Source organism: Telopea speciosissima, chromosome 8, assembly GCF_018873765.1.
Source record: "Telopea speciosissima isolate NSW1024214 ecotype Mountain lineage chromosome 8, Tspe_v1, whole genome shotgun sequence".
NCBI lineage: Eukaryota > Viridiplantae > Streptophyta > Magnoliopsida > Proteales > Proteaceae > Telopea > Telopea speciosissima.
Window position 1 is genome coordinate 20,206,963 of NC_057923.1, and position 21,299 is coordinate 20,228,261.

At 40.2% G+C, this 21,299-nt stretch overlaps 1 protein-coding gene across 2 annotated transcripts; it reads right to left on the minus strand.

Moving 5' to 3' along the window:
• Positions 1-1,535: 1,535 nt before the first annotated feature.
• On the minus strand, positions 1,536-10,237 carry LOC122671837. 2 transcript variants are annotated; one of them, XM_043869285.1, is made up of 3 exons: positions 9,998-10,237; positions 9,763-9,881; positions 1,536-1,584 (listed from the first exon to the last, which is right to left on the minus strand). In XM_043869285.1, exons 1-3 carry the CDS (start codon positions 10,153-10,155, stop codon positions 1,565-1,567), a joined length of 297 nt encoding a protein of 98 aa, XP_043725220.1. In that variant the 5' UTR covers positions 10,156-10,237; the 3' UTR covers positions 1,536-1,564. The 2 variants fall into 2 exon arrangements, with proteins under 2 accessions (XP_043725220.1, XP_043725219.1); XM_043869284.1 differs by lacking the exon at positions 1,536-1,584 and adding an exon at positions 8,408-8,461.
• Between the last annotated feature and the right edge of the window lie 11,062 nt (positions 10,238-21,299).

Here is a 21,299-nt window from a genome sequence, read left to right on the forward strand (position 1 = left end):
ATTACAAGTCAGACCCAGCGAGGACCAAGCAATAGATTCTTTTTTTTTGGGGGGGGGGGGGGGGGTAGGGGGGGTTGTTTGTTGTGTTTGGGGGGGAGGGTTTGGTACTTGTGTTTTCCTTTTGATAATTCAGTGTTACTTCAGAAGGAATAATCGCTATTCTTGGATTATCATGGCCTAAATCCTATTCTAGATCCTTCTTTCCTCATCCATGTAAGTTCTCTCATTGAAATGTTCTCACATTATCCATCAGGGTTAGAATTTGGTGGCCTGCTTGGATAATCTCTCCAGGTGTGTCCATGTAGTAAAACTTAATTGCTGTATCTATTTTCCCATCTTAAACTTGCGGTGTTTTACCCTCCCAATTCTATGGATCAAAAAACAGGTTATTCATGGCAAAGGAAAAGAGGGCAAGAGAAGCTTCTCTTCTCACGAGGGTCTACCAACAAAATTCTCACAAGGGGTAGTTGTGAGCATAGTGCATGGATTATGTGATAGTGCGGTAGACATTACACAACCGTTTGGTCCCAAAGTAAAATAAATGATTGCGGTTTCAATCACCTACCATTGTCAAGAAGAAGTTAGCTTAAACAACTGATAAGAGACGAGGAGGGAATTCAGAGCTTTTGATAATGTAGCATGATCAAGGGTTATTGGCTGTAATAAGATGAAAGTTTGGCAGCTTCAGCCAAGTCTCTGCACCTACTGCAACTGGAATTCAGGCTCCTTGTAAACCCTCATGGCCATTTTCATTAAATTTCAGCAGCCTTGATTTCAGAGAATCAGAGAATTGAGCATCAATTTGACAATATAGATATTGGAGAATTTTGGAGATTTTGATAAAGTTCTTGATGTTTGTGTTAAGTATTTTGATAAAAGATGTCTCCTTGGCCATGATTCGATGATAGTAAGTTTCATTGACCGGCTGGTTCTGGTACCTGAACTGGCACTTCAATTGTTATTGCAAAGATGAATTTCTTAGTCATTACAAGTGAACCATGTGCTTGCAACCTGCAATGTCATAATCAAAGTGAATGGTGTCACAGCCAGAGACAAGCCCAAGGCTTGAATTCCATCCGAATGATAGGGTGAGGGCATTGAATTCTGATCCTTAAGCTACATAGCTGTTGCTGAACATCTCCAGTTTGAATAGCTGGGAGAATAAACCAAAGAAGCCACAATGCATCTCTAACTGCTAGGCATACTTGTCCAGGCTTACAATTTTAGACAATATTTAACAGGGACAATATTTAACAGCTCGTTCACTCTCAATTAGGGCATCTCACAATCAGTCGATCACAAGAACAAAAGTTGAACAGGGTTCAATTTTGAACAGTCTGGCTTCTTGTTGAGCACAAGGAGACTTCCAGAGAAAATACAAAGAAGGAAACAAAGTCGTAATCCACATAAATAATAGCCAGATGTTCCATATTGGAGACCAAGATCCCCTTGAGAATTCATTTTGCAAGATCAGGAGAGGAAAAAGAAAGAAGTCAAAATCCGACCCACATCCTTATCCAACAGAAAATCTCTTCGGTAAAGGATCATCACAAAGGATCTGATGTCATAAAGGCATTGAGATGCCTGCAAGATGGATGAGCAAGCATTAGAACAGATGTTAAATAAGCATATGAAAAGAAAATCACCACTCAGTTAAGATAAAGGAAAGACAAAATCTGTTTGCTATTTGCAACTTCCCCCCCCCCACCCCCAACACACACCACCCATCTCAGGAAATTCCTTAATGGAGGTTTTCACTGAAGAGGATGTCGATAAAAGTTCCATTTCCCTAATCCCTCAGTTTGGAGCCCCCACCAAATCAAAAAAGGGGAAAATGCAATCCCACCACAATAAGAGCAGTCTCATATCTCAAGGAGGAAAGAAGATGGGTTGTAATGGAGGACAGAATCAGGAGAGAGGAGATGATAGAAAGAAATCAGTATTGCAGGGGGTGCAGAGAATAAACCTTGAGAAGAAATAGAAGAAAAGAGGGGGATTAGCAAGAAATCAGAATTTCAGAATAGCAGGGGGAAAAGAAGAAAGAAGAAAAGAAGGGGGGGGGGGGGGGGAGAAGCAGTCCACGATAGGGAAGAGAGGGAGCAGCCAAACTTTTTAAATTCTCATTTTTTTTCATTCAACAACTTTTGGCCGAATGGCCTGTACATAGGTTAAGTAGAGAAAAACAAAACAATAGAAAATTATTGATCTCCCCCTTGGGAAGACCAACACATAGGGAAGCACACCAGTTGAGCTGTTACCTAAACTTAATGGAGCACAAGTTCCAAGAAGTCCACTAGTCAACTTAAGGGGCTGATCCAAGTGGGCCTGGGCCTAGATTAAAGAACCACAAATTGAACCAAAACTAAACCAAACTAAACCAAAAAATGCAGCAGAAATGGACCCAATTAAATAATTGCCTAAATTAAAATGGGTCCGGGTCTGGTTCGGGTCCCAACCCGTGGATCAATGGATCGAACTGGGTTTGTCCTGCCAACTCTCCCGTGGTTAAGAAAAACTCGATCACGAGTTTTAAAGAAGGAAAGGATCAGCACCATTTGGTCGGCATCCACGAACAACGGCTTTGATGGAGCGATGATCCAGGGCACGTCACGAACATCAACAATCAGTATAGGGAGAAAAGGATCGGCCGCTACGATCTGCTGAAGATCATCCATCAACTGTATTTCGTTGATTGGAATCTCGTCATGGGGGTTCAAGCTGTCATTTGGACCGTCGATCTGTTCTTCGGGTTCGACCTCGTTCTGAACGTTGAATTTATTCTTGATCACGGGGTCATCCTCGGGCTCTTCCACAACCTGTGGGGGAATTGGTTCTTCATGCGACTGCGGTGTGGTTACCTTAGGCTTTAATCCTCTCAAAATATGACCCTTGGTCAAATGTAATGGCCTTAGAATACAAGCGTTGTTGAGAAGGTCGACGTTGCCACAACGCTCATTCACCCAATCACGGCCCACTTTGATGATGCGCCTTGAAGATGGAAATATCCGACACCAAGCCCCATCAAAGTATGTGGTATGAGCAAATTCGACGAAGTATTGATCAACAAGCTCGTCATAACATATCTCGCCGGTCTTCGACAACATCTCTACTACGGGTTGCGAGACAAAATTGCTACTTTGCTCATTATCAACAAGGAATATGACACCTTTTCCATTGGGCAATCCCAATCGAGTTCGGAAAATATGGGTTTCCATTGAGCAGTCTCACGTATAAGGTGAAGGGCAAACTAGGAAAGGTACTGTCAAAACAAGTGAAAACAGTAGGCTATAACACTGTTTTCCAGCAACAGAAAATAGGTAACAATCCCAATATTAAGTTACTGGACTAGTGCTATTAGGACTGATGTAACCTCAGGTTTTAGACAAAGATACAGCCACTGGAATACCTTACTACATATGACAAACAGAAAGTGAAAACACTGCTCTCGGAAACTGATAAGTCTTCTTTAGTTGAGGCTAAGTTCTGAAGAGGGCTTGAAAAATAATAACTAGTTTTCAAAATAGGAGGTCAGTGAGGAACTCAATCTGGCCAGCAGCTGGGGAAACCAAGCAGGGTCGATTGAGGGACTGGATGTACTCCAAAAATGCTTCTAGTCTAGCTTCAATAGGCTCAGTGGTTGATGAGTTCTGGAGCCTTGAAGTTGCAGCAGAATCTGAGCAGAGAAACTGAGCCGCAGGTGTGCAGCAGCTCTCCAACTAGTGGTGTGAACAGCAGCAGGCCTATGTGTGGATTAGGAGCTGAATCAAGTCTTCAAAAAGTACTATTGCAGAGGATTGTTACAGTCTCATAGTAGCAGCAACAGCAGCAGCAATCAAGTGGAGGGAGATGAAAAAGATAGGGAGATAAACAGAGTGAGGAAGAGAGATCACAAGGGAAGGAAGATGGGATCCTTCGGCCAGGCTTCGGCTTTGATACCAGATAATGGAAAACAGAATCAGGAGAGAGGAGATGATAGAAAGAAATCAGTATTGCAGGGGGTGTAGAGAATAAACCTCGAGAAGAAATAGAAGAGGGGGGGGGGGAAGCAGTCCACGATAGGGAAGAGAGGGAGCAGCCAAACTTTTTAAATTCTCATTTTTTTTCATTCAACAACTTCTGGCCGAATGGCCTGTACATAGCTTAAGTAGAGAAAAACAAAACAATAGAAAATTATTGGTCTCCCCCTTGGGAAGACCAACACATAGGGAAACACACCAGCTGAGCTGTTACCTAAACTTAATGGAGCACAAGTTCCAAGAAGTCCACTAGTCAACTTAAGGGGCTGATCCAAGTGGGCTTGGGCCTAGACCAAAGAACCACAAATTGAACCAAAATTGAACCAAAAAAACTGAACCATACTGAACCAAAAAGTGCAACAGAAATGGACCCAGTTAAATAATTGCCTTAAAATGGGTCCGGGTCTGGTTCGGGTCCCAACCCGTGGATCAATGGATCGAACCGGGTTTGTCCTGCATCAGGTTGTTTTTTTTTGGGGGGGGGGGGGGGAGAGAGAGAGAAGGTTTGAGTGTTTGTTAAAGGGTTTTGGCTGACCTAGATCCAATCTGATTTGACACTTGAGTAAGAGTATAGAAGGCAAGAAACTCAATAACAAAATTGGAACATTGAAAAGAGGAAGAAAAGTAGAAGCTATAAAAAAATTCAAGATCGCTTAATAAAGGTTGCTCATTGGCCTCACTGAAAGTCACTGGCCTACAATTGAGAACACGTATTAGAAACCTGATTAACCCTAAGCTAAAACTAACCACACAAGGCCGGTTACACATTTAACTTCCAACATTGCCATCCCTAATTCAGTTGCTTGGATCAGCAAGGCATGGGATTTCAGGCCCATAGACCTGGCTGCATGAGCCACACCCAGGCGCATTTAGTACTTCTCCACACACTAATTGGAACACATCTATGTTGGATGGTTAAGCTCTTTCATTGGATAACCGAAAATCCGAATCCGATCCGCATCCGTTTAGGGACATCCATATTTGTTTAGATATATCCGGAAAAAAATCCGAATACTTCGATAAAAATCCGTTCGGAAAAAAATTCAAATACTTAATAATAAAAAATTAAGTAAATAATGATCTTGAGGGTTTTTGAAGATTCAACAGGTTCTAGAATATGAGGAAAAGAGAATCCTGATCTAAGAGATATGGTTTGAGAGTGAATTGTATCCTAGAGGGAGGAAGGTCCGGGTTACACAATGCAGAGATGTAAATAGATGGCCGAAAATCTGAATTCGATCCGCATCCGAATGTGGTTAGAGCTATCTGTATTCGGCTAAGGAATATCCGGATCCGATCACATCCGATCCATATCCAAGCCGAATCCGATCTGTTTACATCCCTACTCATCACACAGGAACGTAAGATAAGGGAGCCTATCTACCCTAAAGTAAGGTGGTTGAACTTGAAAGGAGACTCCTTGAAGTCATTTACTGACAAACAAGTAAAGTGGGACTTAGAGGGATATACTAATTTGATGTGAAAAGAGATGTCTAGGTGTAGTAAGAAGGTGGCTAAAGAGGTCCTAGGGAAATCGAAAGGAAAACGTCTTTCTCCTAGGGAGACTTGGTAGTGGAATGATGAGTCCAAGCAGCCATCAAGATTTAGAAAGCTAGTTTCAAGGCATGGCAAAGGACTAAGGACGTAAAAGATCTAAAAAGGTATAAATCTGCGAGAAATGAAGCTAAGAAGATTGTGGGGAATGCAAGGGTGAAGATATATGAAGATCTCTATAACAATCTTAACTCCAAGGAAGGGGGAAAAGCTATCTGTAAGATACCTAGAATGAGGGAAAGGATGAGTAGAGATTTCGACCATGTTAGATGCATTAAAACTAATGATGGTAGAGTCTTAGTAAGGGATGAGGACATCGAGGAGAGACGGAATGGTTATTTTTACATTCTATTTAATGAAACCAATCCAAGTTATAGTGAACTAGAGGAAGGCACTGCACATCAAGTCATCTATCGGAGGTATATACATAAAATTAGGGTTTTTGAAGTAAAAGAAGTACTAAGAAAGATGAAAAAAAGTAGCCAAGGCTCCAAGCTCAGATGGGATCGCAATAGAAGTGTGGAAGAGCTTAGGAATCTGTGGCTTCTCTTGGTTAACTAAGTTGTTTAATAAGATTATGTCCATTGAGAGAATGCCAGATGAATGGAAGAGAAGCATTGTGGTCCCGATTTTGCAAAAATAAAAGAGATGTCCAAAGTTGCAACAACTATAGAGGGATAAAACTAATGAGTCATACTATGAAATTATGGGAGATCGTTATTGAAACACACCTGAGAAAAAAGAGCACTATTTCGGAGAACCAATTTGGTTTTATGCTAGGAAAATCCACAACAAAAGCTATCTACCTACTTAGGAGACTCATGGAAAGATTTAGAGAGAGCAAGAAGGATCTCCATATGGTCTTTATTGACCTAGAAAAAGCTTATGACAGAATTCCTAGAGATTTAATCCTACATGAGCTAGGGAAGAAAAATGTTTCAAGTAAATATGTGGACATAATTAAAGATATGTATGATGGTGTGGTGATCAGTGTGAGAACCATGGGGGGTCAAGGTAGTGAATTCCCGATTACTATCGGGTTACATCAAGGATCAGCATTTAGCCCTTACTGTTTGTGCTTATCATGGATGAGTTAACCAGAGACATCCAAGATAAGGTTCCTTGGTGCATGCTTTTTGATTCTGGCATTATTTTGGTAAATGAGATAAAAGATTAAATTAATGCCAAACTGGAGTTATGGAGATCCACCTTGGAATAAAAAAGGATAAGATAAGTAGAACGAAGACGGAGTATATGATTTGTAACTTTAGCAACTCAAGAACAGATAATGAGGGGGTGAAGTTGATGAGATGGAGATTAAGCAAAGTGGCCATTTTAGGTATCTAGTATAAATCATCAGTAAGGAAGGTGATATAGAAGATGATGTCTCATAGAGGATTGAAGTAGGTAGGATGAAGTGGAGAAGTACATCCGACGTGTTATGTGATCGACAGATTCCTTTAAAACTTAAAAGGAAAATTTTACAAGACTATCATAAGACCGGCTATGACGTACGATGCGAAGTGTTGGGCATTTAAGAAGCGTCATATAGATAAGCTAAGTGTAGCGGAGATATGGATATTGAGATGGGGATGAGTGGCAAAACCAAGAAGGATAACATAAGGAATGACCACATTAGAGCTGGTTTGAGAGTAGCCTCGATTCAAGATAAGCTACGAGAAAGTCGCCTAAGGTGGCATGGCCATGTTCAATAGAGGCTGCTGGATGCTCCAGTTCGGAGGAGTGACTTGATTCAAATTGAAGGTACTAAAAGAGCTAGGGGCAGGCAGGCCTAAAATGACTCTAGGAGAATTAGTGAGGAAGGATTTGAATAGTTTAGGTCTTGTTTCTAGTATGACATCGAATAGAGCTGATTGGAGGGCAAGGATCCGTGTAGCCGACCCCAATTAGTTTGGTTAAGACTAATTTGTATCTATTGTTCCTGTGTTCCCTTCCTTTTACCTTTACTTTTAGTTCTTTTTGTCTTCGTAAGGATCCGTGTAGCCAACCCCATTTAGTTGGGATAAGGTTGAGTTGTTGTTGTATTTAATATTTTCAAAAAACCAATATGATGCAAGAAAAACCAAGGTATATAAAAAATGCCAAAAATAAAGACCAAAATAAGGCTGAAATGTTGATGTTAATTGTTGTCTTTCTTTTCCCTAAGAAATGGAAGCTATACTAAAGTGGAAAATAAAGGAAATGCCTCCAATGTGTATAAAGACTTGTCTCCATTCAATTTGCAGTCTAACATGAAACTAGCCACCAAGTTGATGATGAACGATTTTTACAAGATCATATGGGTTGTTGTGCATTTGGTGCATGCATTTGAGAAATTTCATCATCCCTAAAACTCAATTTTTCTTCACATTACCTGTTCTGGGCCAAAATTAACCTTTTTCAAAAAACAGCTTAATAGCCTTAGATGGAATCCTTTTCAATAAATTGCCAGATCCCCTCTTTTAGGAAGTGAAATACCAACAGTTTGAAGACCATTTAAGACCTTTAGATCTCCAATAAGTTCACCCAAATTGGCCAGCCAATAAAGAGTAATAGGAAAGATTCCTTTTAATTTATCCTGCAAGATTATCTTGTAAATCAACTGGCCTGAGCAATGATTGACACCTATTGAAAGCAAATTCTCCTAGTTTATCAGTTTCTATAACAAAAACTAACCAAACATCACACTTCCATACAAATTTTATTATGTCTCCCAATTTCACAACTTCCAGATCTAAAAGGTTATAGTTTTAATAAAAATCAAATCTCTTCCCATAGTTTGAATCAAGAGCTGAGATATAGGGTTTCTCTATTTATCCTTACTTTCTACAACCCTTAAAAGTCTAGTCATTAAAGCTCACATTACACCAAGGCTCCAACAGTCCAATTCGCTGTTCAAATGGACTCATAACAAAAGATATGAATAAAAGAATCTGAATCAATATCCGTACCACTTATACAATTTATTGACATAGTCAATAACAAATAAACCAAAATTAAAAGGAAAATATTTTTATTTTGATTCAATTCAAGCGATTGGTCTTTCTTCAATTTTTTTTTTATTTGCTTCATTTGTGATTAGTTTGTGTTAGCTTGTTTAATGTAAATTTACTTTTTATTAGTATTTTTTTCTTTCTTAATTATTAACAGTTCTGCTTGTTTTCTCTCAATTATTTTATGCTCCATTCAACTGGGCTGAATTTAGAATTTTCTGTCGACATTTTGTTGATACATACTAAATTTATTCTCTGATTTTGTGCAATTAGTTACAAACAGGATAAAACATGATAACTTCTACGGATTTTTTTCACATAAAATTGATAGTTTTAAGTTAATTTACATGCATCTTTAGTTATAATTTATTTCATTAGTTAGCCCTTTACTTTGCTGTTGACTTAATAATATTGTTGAGTTCATGTATATAAACAGAAACGACTTCTAACCAGATGCAATTGGTACCTCAGACTTTCAGATTCTCAAATTTATAAACTAATGTTTAGCCGCTTTTAGGTTTGTGATCAGCGTCGTTGGGAGTCAATTTGGAATGGCCCTAGACCCCAATCTAGATGACAACTCCCAAAGAGACTCAATTGGACTTTTGGAGTACCTCTTCGAATGCCTTGATTTCCTAACTCACGAGAAATTCAAGCTCAATTTTGAACTTAATAGGGATGAGCCTCAGATTTGGCACTATTGAAATTGATCTATCCCCTGACCAACTGGCCTGATAAGAAGTATCCTACCACCAAGAGACCCTTAACAAGGTTGGGCTTCAACTTTCTCCTTCAGAAATTTCCAGCTAGGCTTTAAGGGACTTCTTACGCAGTGGTATTTTATTGGTGAATTGAGGATTCTCTCTAATCCATGTTAAACGGGGAACTTTGATCAACTTGAGTAAAGAAAAACGAGAAGGTGACAGCTGAAACATCTAACAAATAAATGTACAGATCGTTTTGTTATTCCCCAAGTTGCAACGAATAAAATGCAGGCAATTCATACATAAATAGCGGTACGTTATGAAGAGAAACTATTTTTCGTATGTCATAGATAGGATATCAGAAATGAAATATACTAACATAAAACAAGGTAGGTGTCGATAAGCATCAAATTTCACCAACGTTTCATCTAATATCAGAAATAGCGACAGTTTATGAAATTATTGGAAAACAAAGAATGATTAATTAAAACGCACCCTGAGGAATCAATCCCCAACTCTGAGATTCCACCGATAGAATGGATGTCAGACGAGCTGAAGCAATTGCGCTGTGTAAGGGCATCAGCGATCCCAGACTGCTCAACTCCAATGGTAATCTATCACCAAATGCCACCATCGAAACCAACATAAAATAAAGAGCAAAGGTGAATGACATATAGAAATAAAAAAATGTAGGAAGACCGAAAGCAAGTAAAGTTCAAGTTGACCTAACCTTGAAATCCCATGAACGCGCCTTGAGGAATTGGAAACCTGAGATGGACAGCCCGATTTGAGCGGAGAAAACTCAGGCGATAATGAGTTTTTGTGGAGTTTGAGAACCAGAGATTTAGAACGAGAGGATAATCTCGAAAGAATGGTTGAAGCAGCCATCGTGGTCGAATCTTTCAAAGGGTTTAAGCAGACTAATTTTGCTGCTTCGCAGGGTTTCTATGGGATACCGTTATTTCCAGGCACTATTGCATTAAGAGCTGCTAATTCAGTAATTCCTCTTCTTTTCTTTTGAATTACTAAAATACCCTCAAGTCCGTGATCTCTCTCACACACAGCACCAGTTAGCATTCCTTGTGTGATCTCTCTCACACAACCGGACAGGAAACTGTTTCCCTTATTGTTATTATTATTTGGGCAAATTTTACGGACACCCCCTTAAGTATGTAATATGTCACGAACATCCTATACTTGGTTAAAATGTCATAGACACCCCTTATTTTATGATTTTATTTCAACTTAATCCACTCCGTTAGGTGTATGCAGTTAAGTGGCTGTTAACTCTTTTTTAAATGACGAAATTACCCTTATCACAATGTGAACTATCCATAATACCCTTAAGGGTTAAGGGTAAAAGCCCAAATTCAAACACTGTTCTATCTTTCATTGTCTTCGTTGGGCGGAAGGCGGAAGAAGCAAGATCAGGGAAGGGGACTTCTGCAATCAACGCCATTTTTTTACCCATTTACATCCTCTGAAGGCGGAAGGAGGAAGAACACCAACACCGGTGATGGTGTTCTTGGTTGGGTGGAAAATGGAAAGTGAAAAGAAATGGGTTTAGGTTTCGGTGGAGGTAGATGGGTTGAGATAAAAATGAAGTTAGGCTTTGGGATTAGGAGACCGTAAATCATTGAGACAATAAAAATGCAGGTCATGGTTGCTGCAAAGGATAGGAACCGTAAATTCACTGAGACAATAGAGCTTCAAATTGGGCTGAAGAACTATGACCCACGAAAGGATAAGCGTTTCAGTGATTCTGTGAAATTGTCTCATAATTATGAGCAAAACGGAGGCTACAAATCCAAATTACATAACACGAGGAGTTCTGAAGAACCAGTAAACTCCAGAAATACCTGTAGCCAAACCGAGAAACCCAAAAACTGAACTATCTAAGTAAAAGGTCTGTTAATGAAACCAAATACATGTCAAAAAACGAAGAGGATCAAAGTAATGGAAACAAGGAATCAAAAACAGCGCCCAAGATGAACCCTAGTGGCACGAATCGAGAAGGTAAAGCGAAAAGCATAAGAGAAAGATGATCAAACCTGACCCTTGACCTTGAGATTGATGTGAGCCACCGACTGATCGGTGGGCTTCTTGTCTTCCTCTTGGTTTGTTACTGCCGACATTCTCTCTCCCTGTCTCTCTCCGCTATTCCCAGGTAACGACGCGAGACGATGAGGCTTGGCCTTCCCTTTCTCCTCTGCAAACCAACGCAACCGGAAAGGACACTTCGTATGGTATCTCCGTGCCGGTAGCGCCAAAGCCCTGAGGGAGGAGGTTGTGGTGGTGGTTGACGTCAGAGTTGGAAGGAGGTTAAAATTTACATTTCAACTTTGGGTGTTAACTGTGCTTAACATTAGGGGGGGAAGGTTGACATTTTGACTAAGTATGAGATGTCCATGACATATTGCATACTTACAGGGGGTGTCCGTGAAATTTGCCCTTATTATTTTGGCATCTCCTATTGAGGGCCCATAGGCCATTGAAAGAAGAATTCGGATCAGCTACCCACATGGGGATGGGTGGGGACAGATCTGAACTCCTGAAGGAAGGGCGCCCAAGGGGTGGGGGAGCGAGTGGGGGACAAAGGGAATAACAAGATGTACACATCCGATGGAGGGGGGGGAGGGGGAAGAGTCGAACATGTGACCTCTCAATGGACTTAAGATAACGCTATACTGCACTGGTAGCCACCACCTCGCCAAGAGGGGTTTCCCTGATTTATTATGTTGGAATATCTCATGTGCTATAGATAATATGTTTGAGATACTTTATATTTCATAAATTGTTATGTATATGGTACTTTTTTTCTCATATTTCTATTTTATTTTTTTTGTGGTAAGAAGCAAAATTATTCATTAGTGGTAGCAAAGCTCGTGGCTGATGAGGCAGAAGTCTCCACCAGCCACGGAGTGGAATTTGGCCAAACTGCCATACATTGCACGACAGGGCCCTCCTGGCTAAGTAGTCAGCTATGACATTGGACTCCCTAGGAATACATCTGAAGTTACAATTAACAAAATGAGGGACAATGTATCTAATGTTTGGGATGATTGGATCAAGAGAGAAAGGGACTGCTTTTGTTGCATCTAGAAGGTAAGAGATGACCTCCCTATTATCTGATTCAACCACTAGAGATTCCACCCCCAACGAAATACCTTTGAGAACCCCGCTACGGATTGCGATGGCCTCCCATATAGCAATATCCAAGAAAGCCACGACCTCATATTTCGCAAGGAGTGGATTTCCTTCGTGATCACGAACAATAATTCCAACCCCACTAAACTTCTTATCCGAGCTCAGAGAAGCATCACAGTTGGCCTTTAAAGTAAATTGAGGTGGGGGTTCCCAATTGCCTGTTGTCGAGCGCTGGAAGCCAAGTGAATGCTTATTGTCCTTGACTGGATGAAAGGCTTGATAAAACTCTAAGTGAGCCCGAGAAACCACTTTAGAAATATCCTTGGGGGTTCCACTCTCTTGAACCAAACACCAAATTGTTACGTGCTTTCCAAATGTACCAAGCCGTAAAGCTTGGAAGACTTACTGCCGATCTAAATTCCTTCTTCCTAAGCTTATGAAGCTCTGCCCATGTTTCCACCCATTTGACAAAATTGAAACCATCATTCTGAGGCATTCGAAGGGCTAGAGGACAAGTGAACCATGTAGTCTTGGAGAGAAAGTAGTTAAAGAGTATATGATGGATGGATTCCACTTCATATCCACATCTCAAACATTGCGGGTCTATTGGCATATGACGCTTTAAGCAACCTTCCCCTATTGCAAGACCATCAACAGCGGCTCTCCTGAGGAATGCTCGGACTTTTGGAGGGACATCACACTTCCAGATTTCCTTCCAAACTGAATTTGGGGTCGATTCCCATTTGCCTCGAGAAGAAGAGGATGCAGTAGCATCCGGATTCCTATTCTCCATGTTGTTAAGTAGGTGGTATGCAAACTTCACTGAGAACATGCCTTTCTTATCTGCTCCCACATTCGTTTGTCCTCCACTGGGAACAATGGGATTTGAATTTGCAGAACAACCTCCTTAATGTGAGAGCTAAATAGGTTGTCAAGGATATCCTGGTTCCAACAACGGTTTTCAACATCAATTAGCTCCGAGACCTATTGAATTTCACTATCCAAGATGTTTAGTGTTTGAAGTTTACAATCTGGTAAACCTGGGATCCATCTATCACTCCAAATATTAATGTGGTCCCTAGATCCAATCTTCCAAAATAGGCCTTTCTCAATGACCTTCCTCCCCTCCATTATGCTTCTCTAGCCCCATGAAGGGTTATGGCTAAGTTTAGCATTGATGAAGTCACAGGATGGAAAGTACAAAGATTTCATAAATTTCGCCCAAGGGGAATGGGGGTCAGAGAACAATCTCCATGTTGCCTTTGCCAAAAGGGCCTTGTTATGCAAAGCTAGGTCTCTCAAGCCAAGACCCCCACTTTCATTTGAGTGACTCTTCTTCTTCCAGGATAACTAGTGCATCTTAGAGGAGCCATCTTTTCCTCCCCAATAAAAATTTGTTGCTGCACTCCTCAACTGATTATGGTTCTAGCTAGGAAGTTTGAAATGGCTGGCAACGAAATTTGATGAGGGAAGCACAATTGATTTTAATAAGAATTCTCTGCCCGCATGGCTCAAGAACTGTTGAGACCAACCATGGATTCTCTTCATGTTCCTATCATTCAACTCATGGAACAAAGTTGTCTTATTAACTCTGAGATCTGATGGGAGACCCAAGTACTTTGAGGGACCTTCGTCGTATGAAATCTTCATAATCTGAGAAAACCACCATTTTAGTCGAGGAGTTGTGTTTGGGCTGAAACAAAGGCTAGATTTCTTGTAGTTTATAGATTGGCCACTTGCACGACAATAGATGTCCACGCAATCTATCAAATTATGTATTTCTTGAAGCTAAACCTCCAAAAACATAAGACAATTATCCGCGAATAGCAGGTGAGAGATAGGCTAAGAGCGATTGCGAACCCTGATGCCATTTATGCGACCCTCCATTTCTGCCTGATGAAGAACACAACTTAAAGCCTGAGAATAGAGGACAAACAGGACTGGAGACAAGGGGTCACCCCTACCTTAATCCTCATGTAGGATTTACTGAGCAACGCAAAGCCCCATTAATCAGCATTGAATACTCGACAGAGGAAAGGCATGCCATTATCAATGATGTAAACTGATCTGCAAAGCCCATTTTTTTCAAGTAAACAAGTCAGAAATGGCCATTCAACTCTCTTGTAAGCTCGGCGCATGTCCAATTTAATAACCAAAATCTTCTTTTTTCCTTTCTTTGTCCTCTTGACATAATGAAAGATTTCGTGAGTGGTAAAAATGTTATCTGAGATCAGGCAACCTGGTATGAATGCCGATTGGGCGTGAGATATGATCTGAGGAAGCACCAACTGAAGCCAAGATCTTTATTACCACCTTGATCGCGACTCCACATAGGCTAATGGGTTTGTAGTTATCGATTTCTGAGGGATTAGCCACCTTGGGAATTAAGCAAATGATTGTATCATTGTTGTGGGGGTGTAAAACAACCCGAGGAAAAGACATTAACCACAAATGTATGGAGATCCAACTGGGTTAGTTTCCAAAAACGCTAAAAAAAGGGGGTGGGAATCCATCTATACCTGGAGACTTGAGGGCACCCATTAAAAACAATGCTGATCTGGTTTCCTCGAGAGTAGGAGGGGTAGTGAGCATATTGTTGTCGCCTTCTTGAATCACTTTGTGGACCGCCTGGAGAACTTCCTCCATTGCTGCCTCATCAATTCCCTCAGAGGTGAAGAGAGCCTTGTAGTGTTTTTCAAACTCCTTATAGACCTGCAGTTCAGAGGTAGTCCAATCTCCAGAAGACAATTTTTGTTCCCTTTGGAAATTCTGAATTTTTGTTTAAATATGCCCAAATATCTCCACATTCCACCTGCTGAGCACTTTCTTACAGTGATCCAATTTCCATTGAAGAGGGGAAGGGAAAGGATTTCGCAGGTTTTTTGTCCAGGCCTTGGTGGCAGTTCACTTGCAATCTTCATGTTCAAGCCATATAGAGTGGAAGCGAAACGGTCTTGGGCCCTTCAGAGGATGCCCATTGTTGTCGACCATAATCGGATTGTGATCTGATCCTACTGCAACTTTTGTGATCACTCCAGCTTCTTCAAAAGAACTTTTCCATGCCGCATTCACTAACTCTAGGTCGAGTCTGACACGAATGGTATCCTTAACCTACCTTTTGTTACTCTAAGTAAACAAAGGGCCCTGGGTTCCAAGGTCCGTTAAGTGGCACCTCTTCACCATTTCACGAAACTGCCTCACATCTTTTCCTCCCTTGCAATTACCCCCCTCTTTTTCTTGCCAAGAGAGAAATGAATTAAAATCCCCAAGACAAAACCAACTTTTAGTTCTTCCTTTCCCCAAAACTATAATATATTCTCAAACTTGTTGCCTTCGAGCTTTAATGGGGTCGCCATCTACACAGGTCATAAAGAAACTTGCAAAATTTGCTGAGGTAACAGAGCAATTCTATTTCCAAAGGATAGTACTTCACCTTGACCCAGTCCTTCCAAAGTATAGTGAGACCATCGCCTGATCCTTCAGGAAGCACTGAAAAAACACCCGACATTCACAGCTTCTTGGAATTAGACCTTGTTTCCATTAAATAAATGATATCAGGTTTTTCATGGCTGGAGAGATTCTTCAGAGCTTGATCTGTCAGGGTTTTCCCCAGACCCCCTGTAGTTCCAGCTCAAGATCCCTATTGCTTCCCGTGGAGCTATGCCTCCATAGCCTCCACGGGGGTTGACGATAAAAAATGGTCCTCCAGCATTTGTTGGGCAGCTTGAGAGTTCCAGAGATTCTCAATACTCCTCTGTTTCTTCGACTTTGCCTTCACTTGTAAAGATGAACTTGCTAACCTCTGTTTCAGTTGTTTGGGTATGTAAGATTTATTATTGTTATGGTTTGGTGGAAGATGGTTGTCTCTGTTCTGGTGTTGGGATTCTAGGGCTAGCACATATGAATTTTGGTTAAGATTAGGTCCAAGTATGGGAGGTTGGTTCAAGTTAGGTCATGGTGTGAGTGTTTGGTTTTCATGGGTTGATTTTGGGTTTAGGTCAGATATGATGTGGGTTAGTTGGAGTGGGGGTTCTGGAATTGGGGTTACTTGGGTGGGCCGGTAGTAGTCATTGGTAGGGATGAGTTGGGTTAAGGGGTCTGCTGTAGTTGAGTTTTAGGTTAGGGGGACTAATAAAGAAATATTTGATAAGTGAGGCAGAATGGACAAAATGATATGTGATAGGTCAGGTTGGTTGGAAGGCAATGAGGTGGCATTGGGATGAGCACAGGGGTCATAAAGGTTTGATAACAAAGATGATAGGTGAAGATATGCTTCCTGGGGGTATGGTGGTGGTGTGGAAAGAGATTGAGGAGATAGGTTGTCGTTTGTTAATGGACTTCTAAAGGGAATGTGTGGGAGTGAGTGTGCGTTATTTGGTAGGGCAATGTGATGGTTGAGGTTGGACAGGTGGGTTGTAGGGTTGTCAGGTGGCAGGTGAATAGGGGAGTACGCTGGAAGGGCATGTTGTAGCTGGGAAAAGACGTGTGGTAAGGGGACCATTGACAGGAAAGATTTGATACCTGATTTGCTCTGGTTCTCTTCTCCGGCCTCGACGTGACTCTCAGGGGTGCATAGATCAGGAATTGGGGATTTCTTCTTGTAAACTACTGATTCTTCGAACTCCATGGATAGAGCGTTCTCTAGCAGCCTGTCGTTTGGCATATACCCCGGGCTTGACGGCCGCAGTTGCGCTTGGCCTTATGAGAAACATTTGAAATAGACTACTCTGAGGGATTTTGCCTCTGTATTTCCCCAAAAGCTATTGGGCATCTTAAATCCTCATGTCCGATCATTCCAAATAAAATGTTGAGTAAGTTAAAAACCGATTTCTTGCTAGGAGTATGATCAAAATTCTTCATTATCCTGTGAGGAGATGCATTAAAAACCGCCGCATATATTCTAAATAAAATGTTGAGCAAGTTTGTCCCTAAAACTCCTCATAAGTTATAGAGTGGTTAGACACCTAGCCTTTCTCATTTACATGGATTGGTATTATTGGTCAAATGGAGTATTATTGTCATTGGTGGCAACGTATTTGGCCATATTGATGATGTGGCAACACTAGAGGTGTCAAATAGTAAGCCGACAGTGAAAACAGATCTGTTTGAGTACCAAGGGAAATTTGGTTATTTGGCAGCATTACAGATGTATCCAGGCATGTGGGATAGCATTTGGAAGTATATTACAATCTTACAAAAACTTTGGCAGCATGTGGAAGCTTCTAGTGATGTTTCGAAACAATATTGAAAAAGTTCATCATAGGTCTCCGCGGAAGGGTCATCTTTGAATCTATTTTTGAAGGTCAAACTGGAAGAACTGAAAGAAGTGGTCAACATGAAAGTCGAAGCTCATCGAGTATTCTTTCAAAGACAACTGTTTTTGTTAGATTTCAATCTGAAATGGAGAAGTTATGGAAGTTTTCTTATAGGGTGTCAAAATCTGAGCGAATCTGGAGAAGGACATTTTTCCATACTTAGCCAAAAATTTTGGCTTAAAATACTGTTACATTTTATCAACAGACATTTACCATTAAATTGGTAAATTTCCAGAATCTTTTTGGCCATTGAATTGGAATTAGAATGGTTAGATTCCATTTAGAGTATATGGAATGACCAAGGCGAACTTGATTCTGAGGTAAGCATTCCTATTGGTTGGGTGCATTGAGGATTTTTCACTGGCTTCATTAAAGATTCTATTTTGTGGCATTTTAATGGATGGGGGCATGGACTACAATAGGATGCACTACACTTGATCGTGTTAAATAGCACATGCATTAATGGTTCACTTAAGTGAACCATCCGACGGTTCTAGTTGCGGATTCTAAAGGAATGGATAAGATTGAATTGAGATTTGATTTTTGAAATTCAAATACTAAAATGTTGTTTGGTGAGATGTTACTTGATGGTGCATAGAGACTCAGGTACGACGCTGATACATCGAATTCATGAAGACGTGACGCATGGCTTGTCACACCACGCCTCGTTAATGGATTCCCCCTGTCACAAGAGTTTGATATATTTATGGATATGCCCCTCAAAATCATGGTTTTGAGTTCCCAACTTTGACTGACAATATCTCACTCGTTTTATGGCCTTTTGATGCAAATTTTTTTTGAAACTGTGTGCTTTTTCTGAGAGGAATCCATTGGAGCCACTTTCAGAGGCAAGAGACGCAAAGAAGAAGATGTTATGCATGGAATACATTAATTGATAGATCTGTGAAACTGTAGAGAACATTGGGATGTGTGCATCGACTCTCGAAGGGTCACTATAGTAGATTGATCGCTAGAATACATAGGAGAGACATATTTCTTTATTCTACAAATCTTTTTTTTTATCTAGGGTTTGCTTATGTGTTGAAAAACCCTAGTTTATTAAGATGTCACCGGAGACCAGATTCGTCAGAGGGTCACTTTCTTTAATGTCTAGTAATTATAGTGGCAAAAGAGAAGCACGAGGAGGGGGGGTTTCATTATCGCATAGGCATTCAAACTAAGGAACCGAAGAGGGATAGTCCCACAAAAAAAAAAAGGGGAGGGCGGTGTTCCCAGAGTTTGAGGGGGTGCAGCTTGACGTCAAGTTCCACAAAGCATGGGCGTCTTCGTGTATTAGGGAAAGGGCTTGTACTTGATTTTCCAATTTAACATTGTAATACCAATTAAGTTGAGGCTTGGTTAGATTTGGGGTTGTAGCCCTAGACTGTGTAGGAACATCAGGTGTGGTTGCACCTAGATTGTTGGGGTGATTAGAATTTGAGTATTGTATTGGGGAAATATGAAACCCTTTATGAGTATTCCTCTATGGACGTAGGTACTCTGGCCGAACAACATATATTTGGTGTTACTATCTTGCATTTATTTTCAACATTTATTTGAAGTGTGTGTTGTGCAGAGTGGTGGGGCACTGTTTGGTAGACCCAACCACATTATGGTGGGAGGTGGACATGTCTCTGTTTATCAGATTGGTAATTACGAGATTGCCCGATCAATTTAAAATTGGAAGAGTAGAAGTCCTACAAGTGTGTTGTCGGTTGAAGACTGCAAGAGAATTTTTTTGAACCACTGATTCACCCCCTCTCCGTGGCACTTGGAATTTACAGGGATGTGCAGCAGAGGTAGGATCATATAACTCGCAAATAAAAAAAAAACTTGATCCCAAGATCATCACTGATTATTTTATTGGATATTCTTAAAGATCAAGGATTTTATATTCTATCATCCCAATCATTCCACTAGAGTTGTGGAGTTTGACTGAACAGTTTTCTTTAAGAATAGTATGGACATTCAAGATTCCCAACTAAATAATTTGTTTTTGAAGAGGAACTTGTTCTTGTACCCATACCTTTGTCACAACCATATATAGTGATACAACCTCATATTGAACAAGAAAATGTACTTATTCAAGAACATATGGAACCTACAGTGGTAGAGCCCTTACCTCTCTTATTGTTGATGTCCCTTGAGGAGATCAGAAAGAGCTCATAGGCCAGCTATATCTAATGATTATATTGTCTATTTGCAAGAGTATGAATATGATGTTGGCATGGATTTTGATCCAATTACATTTGATCAGGTTGTAAATGACCCAAATTCCTCCAAATAGATTGATGTCATACATGATGAATTGAATTTCATGACTGTTAATGATATATAAGATTTGGTTGAATTACCAAACGGGAGTAGGCCAATTGTTTGCAAATAAATTTTCAAAACCAAGCATGTCTCTAAAGGCGAAATTGAGTGTTACAAGGCTTGACTTGTTGCAAAGGATTTTACTAAAAAAGATTGTGTGGATTACAAGGAAACATTTTCACCAGTTTCAATGAAGGATTCTTTCATGATTATAATTGCTTTGGTTGTGCATTTTGACTTGGAACTACATCAGAATGACATCAAAACTGTTTTTCTTAATGGAACTCTGGAAGAGAATGTGCATATGGAACAACCCCCTAGTTTGAAGTCTGCTAACATTAAGCATCTTGTGTGTAAACTTAAGAAGTCTATTTATGGCTTGAAATAAGCATCTAAACAATGGTACTTGAAATTTGATGTATTTGTTATTTCTTATGGCTTTAAAGAAAATGTAGTTGACTGGTGCATTTATCTGAAGTTCAGTAAGAGTAAGTACACTTTTCTTACGCTTTATGTTGATGAAATTCTAGTTACAACTAACAATGTTGCCCTTTTACATGAGATAAAACAGTTGTTATCTAGTCATTTTGACATGAAGGATCATGGTGAAGCCTCTCATGTTTTAGGTATTGAGATTCATCGAAACAAATCCTACGACATGCTGGGTTTGTCTCAAAAGGTCTTTGTTGAAAGGGTACTGAAAATATTTATATACAAGATTTCTCTCCTACGAAGGCACAAGATCTAAAAGAGGATAAACTTGCCAAACTCAGTATCCTCAGAATGAGTTAGAGCGATCTCAGATGAAAAGTATTCTTTATTCATCTGCTATTGGTAGTTTGATGTATGCTCAAGTTTGCACACGGCATAACATTGGATATGTAATTAGCGTGTTTGGAAGATACTTGAGCAATCCTAGATTGGGTAGCTGCCAATAAAGTTATGAGATACTTACAGGGTACCAAAGATTGCATGCTTAAGTATAGAAGAACCAATACTCTTGATGTGATTGGTTGCCCTGATGCAGATTATATGCAGGTTGTTCAAATGACCTAAACTCTAATTCATGTTATATTTTTAAGATGGCAAGTAGAGCTATATTTTGGAAAAGTGTCAAACAGACACTTACTACATCTTCAACTTTGTAGGTAGAGTAAGTGGCATGTTATGAAACCATTGTTCAGGCTTTATGGCTAAGGAATTTCATCTTAGGATTTCAGATTGTTTACTCTATATCTAAGCTATTGTGGATGT

Bases quoted from the DNA above. Each gene is read 5' to 3' on its own strand.
- LOC122671837 (XM_043869284.1), bottom strand. From the start codon at position 10,155: ATGGCTGCTTCAACCATTCTTTCGAGATTATCCTCTCGTTCTAAATCT. The intron at 9,882-9,997 runs GTTAGGTCAACT...ATTTGGTGATAG, and splicing joins CGCGTTCATGGGATTTCAAG to ATTACCATTGGAGTTGAGCA. The intron at 8,462-9,762 runs GTGCGTTTTAAT...CCATTTGAACAG, and splicing joins TTGGGGATTGATTCCTCAGG to CGAATTGGACTGTTGGAGCC.